This window comes from Ictidomys tridecemlineatus, chromosome 5 (assembly GCF_052094955.1).
Source record: "Ictidomys tridecemlineatus isolate mIctTri1 chromosome 5, mIctTri1.hap1, whole genome shotgun sequence".
NCBI classification, from domain to species: domain Eukaryota; kingdom Metazoa; phylum Chordata; class Mammalia; order Rodentia; family Sciuridae; genus Ictidomys; species Ictidomys tridecemlineatus.
This window is the reverse complement of record NC_135481.1, coordinates 46,726,857-46,737,310: the sequence shown is the minus strand read 5'-3', so window position 1 is coordinate 46,737,310 and position 10,454 is coordinate 46,726,857. Positions and strand designations below refer to the sequence as shown.

The following is a 10,454-nucleotide window of genomic DNA, read 5'->3' as shown; positions in this document are numbered from 1 at the left end:
TTCACCCACAACAGAGAACTCTAGAATGTCCCACCCCAGAGGCTTTGCAGTACATATACTACACACTGGTGACAATGCTCTCAATGAACATGGCCCAAGCAGAAACTGTTGTTTCCTTCACTGGGTCACAAACATATTTCAGACCCTGATTAGAAATTACAGTCAGCATCATCCATGGAGAATAATCTGATCACATATATTGATTTTACTGTACATTTTACATGTTATGATAATATCTTAATGTCTCCCTTAATTTCCTTTCTCTCTCATAGTTAAACCAAATCTCAGATGAGTTTGAGATCATATTTTCAAATGTACCTACTGGGAGACTCTGGAAGTTCTAAAAAGTTTCCAGAATCATTGAAGTTTTCTGCTAAAATAATTAATGGGCTTCTGGACCTCAAAAGTAAAAAAAAAAAAAAAAATCTGCACCAAATGAGAGGCTTGCTTCTACACAATCCCAGAGATACTTTAACTACAAAATTCTTCTCAGTCTATTCTCAAATCTTGATCCACAGTTCCAGCCAAGGGATGAAGATGACCCTGGGAAGAGACACATAATAACTAAAAGATATTTCTAAAGAATGTATGGTTAATAACATCATTTTTTCCAAAGTGTTTTGTCAAGAATCTGAAAGAAACACAAGGAGGGAAGTCTCTCAAATGCATGAAAAATCAGTTATTTGCCTTGAAAAGGAAAAAAAGTCACTAGAACAGAGTCAGGATGGCATCATAGCAGTAGGAGTCATAGCCCCTTAGATGGGCACCTCAGTCATGCTGCCTCTCAGCTCTGTTACTTCCAACAAGTTCCCCTTGCAGAGATGCAACTTATCCACAATGACATTCCATTCTACGGGGTTATTGTGTATATAAGGTCACACAATATGAGTGGAAGCTCCTGAAAATATATTCAGGTTACATAGTTTTACCTTTTAAGCTTTGCATATTTATACTCTGTCCTTAAGGAGAATTCTTCTTTGAAGAATTGGATAATAAAAAATAATAATACTAACATAAAAATGTAACTTTTCTATCTTCAGCACCTCTTCTTAATAGAATAATCGCTGTAAAACTTTTCCCCTGGCTACCAATATGAAATAAATTTTGTAGCATCATTAATACTCAGCCAATTGTAAATCCATATAAAGTATGAGTGACACCTCTCAGAGGGGTGAGAGTGAGAAAGCAGGCCTGGGCTGTGGGATTACCCGCAGTGCCTAGGGTCTCTGTCACCTGATATGTCCAGTTGGGAATAGGCTGTGTTCCATGAACATGCTTATTAAATTCCTTTTTCTACTCTCAAAAAATATTCTATAAAAAAATTCTTAAATATGTAAAATTATCTAATTCTGCTCTCATGCTGTAGACTTTGCTGACCCCCAGTTGTTTCTGACAGAAGGATTTTAGTTTGGTGTTATGGTGAACCCAAATCAATTAAGAAAAAAATCTAAAGAACTTGGTACTCTTAAACAGATGAATGGATAAAGAAAAATGTGATATATATATATATATATATATATATATATATATATATATACACATACACACACAACAGAGTACACACAATCATTAAGAACAATAGCTTTATGACATTTGCAAGTAAATGCATGGATCTGGAGACTACCATGCTAAGTGAAATAAGCCAGTTCCCAAAAGCCAAGGTCAAATGTTTTCACTGATATGTGGAAGCTAAGCCACAGTGAGTGGGGAGAGGGGAAGAATAGAAATTCAGAGGATTAGACAAAGTGGAATGAAAAAAAAAGATGGGGGATAGTAAAGCAGACCAGAGACCCCACCCACCCACCCACCCAGAAGACCCTTGCCACAATTAAGCTTCTCCTCTCATCAAAAAGATTTTTACAAAGAGTATCAGCAGGCAGAATGACTGCAGAAGGAATTGTGGTTTGAAGCTTCCTCTGTTTTATAAATGCCAGATTTGCACACAAAAGGTGTGATGAAGTTAAAAGTCTATAACCTTGTTGTACAAAAGATACTATCTTTTTTTCTTGGTAAAGACTTATAAGACCCCTGTCTGGCCTTAAAAGGCACTTTCTGAGAACTCACAGAAAGAAAACAATTACTTTTATGTAAACCTCCAAATTCCTCCTCCAACTAGGTATAGAGTTCAAAGGATTTCTAGACTCTTGGTTCAGAGGAGAATATCAGGCACAAACCACATGCTGGACCTCGCTGCATCCTATAAACCTGCTTCATGTTAATTCCTTAGGTGTCCAGCCTCTTCTGTCCTACATCAATAGGAAAAGGAAAGAATGGAATGAATCCAAAATAATTTTCTTATGTATTTAATATCCCATAGTGACTTCCATCATCGTGTGCATCCATAAGAATGGGGTCCTAATTAGAACGAAATATATTTCATCCTTATATAATTATATAAAAATAAATTTATACTACCTTGTGTAATTAAAAAGAACCAATAAAGGTAAAAAAAAACTTTCCTGTTCATTGTTCATTGAAGCAATATTCATAACAGCTATAATATAGAATGAACCTAAGTGTCCATCAATGGATCAATAGGTAAAGAAAATGTGTTATGCATATAATATGGAATACTTTGCATCTTTAGAAGAAGACATTATGTTTTGAATCTACAAAGTCCCCCAAAGTCTTTTGTGTTAAGAGCTTGGTCCTCAATGCAACAAGGTTCAGAGGTGCCGCTAGAGGGAAATAATGAGATCATGAGAGCTTGGACCTCATCAGTGGATGACTCCATCAATAGCTGAATGGACTACTAGGAGGTTGTGGAAAACTGTAAGCAGGAGGGGTATGGTGGAAGGAAGTGGGTCTGGGAGCATGACCGTTGGGACTCTTATCTTCTCCCTAGCCCCTTCTTCCTTCTCACTTAGCTTACTGGTTCCCAAGAACTGAGCAGCTTTCCTCGGCCACATCCTTCTGCCTTGATGTTCTTCCTCACCTCATACCTAAAGCAATGGAGGCAACCAACCATGGACTGAAACTTGTGAAACCGGGAGTCAAAATAAGTTTTTCTCCTCTAAGATGTATATGTTAGATGTTTTGGTCACAGTGACAAACAGCTGACTAATACAGAAGGATATAACGGCTTTTATTACAATATGGATGAAAGTGAAGGACATTAGGATAAATAGAAATAAACCAAACTCAGACTAAAAAATATTGTATGATCTTACTCATGTGCTAAAACTAAAAAAAAAATGAATAAATAGAAACAGAAGAAAACTACAGTAAACAAACAGAGTTACAGATGAAGTAGGGAAATGTAGGTCAAAATTCTAAAGGAAACATTGGATAGCATGAGTAAATCAGGGTGTGTACTAAAGTAAATAATGTTATTGCATGTAGAAAATTTGAAAAGATTGAGGTGCTCTGATCACCAAGATTCATAAACACACCAAGTATGTAAAGTGATAGATGTGCTTATTTCCTTGACTATAAAACATTGCACTATGTATTTGTGCATCAAAACATCATGTTGTGTATCTCAAGTAGGCATATACCATAAAAATGCATTTAAAAAAGAAACACAATTTAGAAAACAAATATCAGATCCTTGGTTGAGTCAAGACTGTGGTACCTGGTTCACTAAAATTACCATAGGTGTGTTTGGACTGTAATAAAACTGGCAACATCTGGATGGTGTTATGGTTTCAAAATATAAATGTGTAACTGCAGAGCTGCAGATTTAAAAAGCTTTAATTTTATTTAGATAAATTATTTCTTAATTAAAATTTTAAAAGTGTAATAACAAATTACAAAGCATTCATAGAATGAAAGGACTTACTTTACTCTATACATCAGTAAGTTTTTATTGATTTTTCAAGATTCACAGAAATCATACAGCCCTCCAGCTCCTCAAAACCAACAACCCTCCCCAGATGCTACCTCTCACAGGTCTGCTACTTTGTAGCTGTGTCGCATGGACCAGGTATGTAGTCTCTTTTACGTTACTTTCTTATCTGTAAATGGATCTAAGTGATCATGATTAAAGTAGGTAGTGCCGGAAAAGTGTCTGAAGCTCCCAAGTAAACAAGTCTTGGAACTTTAAGTTCTGTGGCTGAGATGATCATGGACTCTATACCTATGTCACAATAATGGATGTTAGAGCAAACAAGTTCATGTAACTTCTCGGAGACACAAAAATGAAAGAGGTAAAGAAAAATTATAATGGAGACTAAGAGACTTGTACAGAGGTAGGAGGGGACAAAGGATAAAAGGGATGTGATTTTAAAAAGCAAATAACGACACTATTATTATACTCACACCTTATTGATTAAAAATAAAATATTATTCAGGCACAGTGGCACATGCCTGTAATCCCAGCAGTTGGAGAGACTGAGTCAGGGCACAAGTTGAAAGCCAGCTTAGGCAATTTGGTGAGGCTCTTAAGCAACTTAGTGAGACCAAGGAGGACTGGGAATAGCTCCATGGTTAAGCATTGAGTTCAAACCCCAGTATCAAAAAAAAAAAAATCAAACAAGAAAAATAAAAAGAGATAAAAAAATCTCCTAAGATATATATCTGTATAGTAGTCCCACTTGAGCTACATTGAATAAGATCCCAGACCCACAATGATGTCTGAAAGTACAGATTGAACCAATCCCCACACATACTGTTTTTCCTATACATTCATATTACTGCTATAGTTGGAACCTGAATATCCCACAAAGTCCCACAAAGTTCTATTACAAACTTTCTCCATCCCAGTGCTGTTATATGGTAGTGGAACATTTCAGAAGTGAGTCCTCAACATTGTGTTCATGACTCAAGGGCCCACTTGGACTTGTGCTTCCTGTGAGTCAGAGGAGGATTTGAGTCTCATCATTCTCAGTGCTTCCTTCAGTAGAAGTCTGAAGTTCACGGTTTGATTATAAAACCATACTCCAGGCATTTCTCTCAATGATGAAAAGAAAAATGGAAGGTTACCCTCTACTGTATTACAATATTAAAAACAACATATCAATCCAGTCTATTTAATAAGGTTCATACAATTCATTAGAGATATTTCTACCCAATATTAAAGGTGCCCTTCATTTCTCCTGTTCCACTCGTATCCATTCGTGGATGCATAACTACCAAGCTTGGACAGCAAGTGCACATACAGTAGTCCGCCTTAGAATGATTCCCCCTCTGTGGTTTCAGTTACCCAATGTATCATCTAGGTTCAATCATGTGATACTAGAGACACACAACAATAGAAGAGTGTCACATCCTCCTGCACACACTGGAGAAACAAATTCTAAACATAATTTTGCTGTTTGAACCAACTTTTAACTTCCTTTGACTAGAGTAACTCGGATATAACACAGATAGTTTCATATCCCTTGAGGACTAAGTAGAGAGAAAGCAAGTGGCCAAGGATCCCCAAGAGAAAGAGAGGGAGAGTCTTTACAATCATGTCGCTACTTAAAACAGTTGAAAAGTTTCTCCCCTCAGAGTTCGCTCCACAGTGCTGCAATGAGGAGGACACATTCTCACTGAAATTCTCACTGCAGACAACAAACTGGACTTCACATCAGACTTAAGGTAGACTCCAAAGAAAGTTCATTAGCAAGAAGGACCTGATTTCAGAGGTGATGCCTGTACATAAGAACATCACAAACTTCTGATGTTGGCTCTTTCACTTTTCAACCCATCCATTAATTTAATAATCTTTTATGTTGCATTTTTTCAAGATACTAATGGATTTTGCACCCTTGGTGTGTTATTTACCCGGAGTTGCGGAAAGTGTTGCAGAATTTATGTTCCAAGGAATCTCTGATCTGTGCAATCTACAGGACAGTTTCACACACCAAAGAAAGGACTGTCCTTCCACAATCTTACAAATTCCCATCTCTCAGCTTGGAAACAATGGTTTTTACAGGTCACTGAAATTACTCAGTTATTTTCTATATCCTTTCAAATATTGCTTGCTGTACCATTTGATGAAAGTGGCAAATTTAGGCAATCTCACATTTCTAGGGTGAAGTTCACTTCCAATCTGAAAACAAACTGTGCATTTGAAATAATGTTAATGCACATTGATCTTTTCCTGTCATTATTTCTCATTTCAATTTGCTTATCTCAATTCTCTCCCTAGAACAAAGCCTCTTATTTTAGAAATTTTTTATTATATGAAAATATATATTAATTACAGTACTATCTATATTTCCCCAAACTGGAAATAACCTTTCAAGTGAAATGAAAGTGAGTTGGTCATAGAAATTTTATCTTTTGTCTTAGTCCCCTCAAAATCAGAGATACTAACAAGAATAATATTACAAACATTTTGTTACGTATTTATTTCCCTTCAAAATAATTCCATGACAGGACTGCTGAGTCAGAGCCGATAGTGTTCATGTCTAATCCCCATCACCCTCTGGAGTGAGCACACATTTCACATTCCCCCAGCAGAGACTCACAACTCTTCCTCCCCATCCACAGCAACCACAGGTGTAGTCATTCTGCTCAGAAAATGATTGAAAACTGGAACCCAGCTTCTGGATTTGGAGTGAATTTAGAAAATACTTCTTAAGCACAGGTTTAAAAAATTAATTTACATCTATTTCATTCAAATTCTATCATTTTATCTTTACTGTTAAGACTTCTAATCAACTGGAACTATTTTGATACCAGATGTATGGTAAGATACATTTGATAATTCTAATGTTCACCTACATGTTTAAGAAAAATTGAATGTTATGATTTTTTAATTAATTCCTCTTGTTCCCATATAATTCTAGTACCTTCCTTAATGTATTTTAAATTTCCTAATATATATCCAAATATAATGACTTTTTCCATTTTTCTTTTCTATTTTAACTCAAATTAATCATTGTTTAGTTATTAAAGGTTTATAATATTTTCTGATATCTTCTATAGAAATCATTCCCTCCCATTAGATTTTCTTTCAACCTTTCTGATTTTGGAAGTGGAATTTTCCTATCTTTGATAAATCTGAAAAGATGAACTAGATATGAAATGAACACTGCAGTTCTGCATATGTATTTCTAAGAGAGTTCTTACTTTCATAACTTTGAATTTTTTTTGTCTATAAGCATGATTGGACTTCCCATTTTGTCCCAGATTTCAAAAGTTTCAGAAAATTTTATATTTTTGACTGGATGTATACAGTGCACATCTACTTCCTTTATAAGTGCCATCTCTTTAACATATTTCAAATTAATATTTCATATATTGGAGATCATATTATATTTAATATTTTACATTCAAACAACTTATTTTTGAGGAATATAGTTATCTGAATTTTGTATGATTATTGTTTTGTTACCTTCTTCTGAAAAAGTATTGCTTGATTTAATCTTCTCTACTTATTCTAATTGTTAAACCTGACTGCCAGTAGGCTTTCTCCCTTTTCTGCTTCATTTAATATTTTGAATATTATTATAAAATGACTACCAATTAAAATTTGTATTAAAAGAAACCTATTATAATATTTCTTAGTTATTCTTACTTTATTAAAATTTTTACAAAAAATAATTTTTAAATTTATTAATAACTGGTAAATTTACTCCGCCAAAATTCCTTCCAGTTTCAAATTGTGCTGATGTCCTCTTAAGGTTCTAGTGATATGCTCAGGTACTTGCAGAGTATCCGTGTGATAGACTCATCAAAGGCTTTCAGTAGGAAAACCTAGTGAGGATATTTGACTTTACATAGATCTGAAAACAGAGAATAGAATGGGCAGAATGTGTGGATGAATGGAGGAAGTGACCTTTTCAAGTCTCAAGATAGGAAAATATGTAAACTTAAAGCCAAAACACATGACAGTGGAAAGGAAAGGGAGACAACATATTGAGAAATATTACAAAACATTAATTGTGTATTTATTAAAAAGTACGATTAAGTATCCATATTGTACATCTGAAACAATGGTAAATAAATTTATGAAGTCATGGGATTAAATTATAAGATAGTGAATTCAGATTTGATTTTTTGTTAACTTGAAGGTTGAAGTGGAACTTGTGTGTAGGTATCCCACATACATCTTTATACATATAACTCTGGTTTCCAAAGAAAAAGCTGATGATCTAAAATTTGACATATAGGTACTATTGAAAATGAGTAAACTGATGAATAAAACAAATTGAACATACCTGAGTCACACTCACAATTAAGGGTGAGCAGAAGAAAATGACTGAAAATTGATGTTTATATAAAATGTTCAGAATTCAGATTTCCTCTCCACCAGTATTCATAAGTGAAATCTGGATTGTTTTTCCTCATTGAATTAACAAAAATTGAGGATTGACAAAGAACAGCTAGGTAGAAAAAAATAGTGAATAGAGAGGACCCAAATTTCAGATTCCTTTTAATAAAGGTTTACTATATTTAAAAGCAAAAGGATGCAAAGTTAAAGCAATTTTAATGAAAGTATATTTGGGCAAGTTCCAGGTATACCTGAAGGGACTATCCTAAACAGTACAGAATCATGGTCCAGAGCATGGATTATGGTGTTCAACATCTGAGGATACAAGTCCCAGCTCTCACACAACAATACTCTATGTCTAAGTTTATTCATTTATATAATGAGCCTAACTCAAAGAATGAAGCTCTGCATGCAGAAACTTCATAACTATGTTATCTATAACTACCATTGTTTAAGAATTTCTTTTACTTACAAACAGGAGTAGATACAAATTTATTTACAAATTCTTATATACAAATAAAAATGTGTAAGTTTTTATTTTAAAATAAGTTATTGAATATTGAGGACCATGCACAAACTATGATTAAAATGTTTCATGTGAATAATCTCAATATGAACACCTCACCTCTATGATAATGTACAAACAACAAAACTGACACAGAAACTGGAATAAAATGACAGAAGATAACAGTATCAGCCTGAATATCTATTTTTACTGGACAAAAATAGAAATTCATCAAAATATTTGTAATTAGTCTACCAATTATAATGTATAAAGAAATTCAGTCAACTGATATTATCAGGCTAGGTAAAAACCTAGGAAAGATGTCACAGCAAATATCTAGAAATCCTTGGCAGAAAAAAATTTAAAAAGACACAAAAATTCTGCTTGTGGAAAAAATAAAAGGAAAATAAACCAAAGTGTGCATTTCTTGTTAAATTTCTTTCTCTTTTTACAAAATTACTCTCCTCTTCCATTATCTAGCTCCTTGATTTATATTTTCTTTGAGTCAACTCAATGATTTTAAACTAAGGCTGTCTGACTCACAGAAAGGAGTAGCAGTATAAATGGGGAATGCACATTAGTACCATGAAATCTGACTCTTCATCATGTTCTATCCACAGGTAGTTTTAAACCAGTTCTTATGAACAAAGCAATGGATGGACTGAATGGCTCTGTGGTTTCTGAGTTTGTGCTGCTGGGACTCTCAGGTTCTTGGGAAACTAAAGTTATTCTCATGATAACATTCTCCTTGCTCTACTTAGGGATCATCCTGGGAAATCTCTTCGTTGTCTTTTTGGTAATTGCTGATTCTCACTTACATTCTCCAATGTACTTCCTGCTGGCCAACCTGTCCTTCAATGATGTGGGACTATCTTCCACCACAGTTCCCAAGATGATCACAGACCTGTTAACAGAACACAAAATAATTTCCTTCCAAAGTTGTATGACACAGACATGCTTCATCCACGCCTTCGGAGGAACAGAAATGGTGCTGCTGATAGCCATGGCATTTGACAGGTATGCAGCCATCTGCAAACCTCTCCACTACTTGACCATCATGAGCCCCAAAACATGTGTTCTGTTGATAGTCATCAGCTGGGTAACAGGAGTGATTCATGCCATGTTTCAGTTTTCATTTGTTATCAACTTGCCTTTTTGTGGTCCTAATAAAATAGACAGCTTTTGTTGTGACTTTCCCAGGATCATACAGCTTGCATGCTCTGATGCAGCCACCTTTGAGTTTGTTGTTACTGCCAACAGTGGTGTCATAACCATAGGCACCTTCTTCCTTCTCCTCCTTTCCTATGTCTTCATTTTAGTCACTGTCTGGAAACGTTCCTCTGGGGACTTATCCAAGGCTCTTGTCACATTGTCAGCTCACATCACTGTGGTGGTTCTATTTTTCACTCCATGCATATTTATCTATATATGGCCATTTCCCACATCATCAGTTGACAAATACATGTTTATTGTTGATTTTGCTATCACCCCTGCCTTGAATCCTCTCATCTATACATTGAGAAACAAAGATATAAAGATAGCAACACAAAGACTGAGCAAACGGTGTCATTGTGACAGATTCTGCTGACTAGTCTGTCATTGAGAGCTCCTGAGCTCTGCATGATGGACACCTGTACTTAGGCATCTGCCCTTTAATGTGCTCAATTGAAAGTGGCATCTACATTGATGGCCAGTTCCTTCTATTCACACTAGAATTACGTCTATTCATCCTCTACAGAATTTACTCAATGCTTTCTGCTAACATTAGAAATGGGTGTACCCTGTTAAGGTTTTTTGTTTTTA

The 10,454-nt window shown here is 35.1% G+C and overlaps 1 protein-coding gene across 1 annotated transcript; it reads left to right on the top strand.

Moving 5' to 3' along the window:
- Positions 1-9,296: 9,296 nt before the first annotated feature.
- LOC101956213 (olfactory receptor 4F15) lies at positions 9,297-10,239 on the top strand. The gene has a single exon (XM_005337162.3). It carries the CDS (start codon positions 9,304-9,306, stop codon positions 10,237-10,239), a length of 936 nt encoding a protein of 311 aa, XP_005337219.3. The 5' UTR covers positions 9,297-9,303.
- Positions 10,240-10,454: the final 215 nt, after the last annotated feature.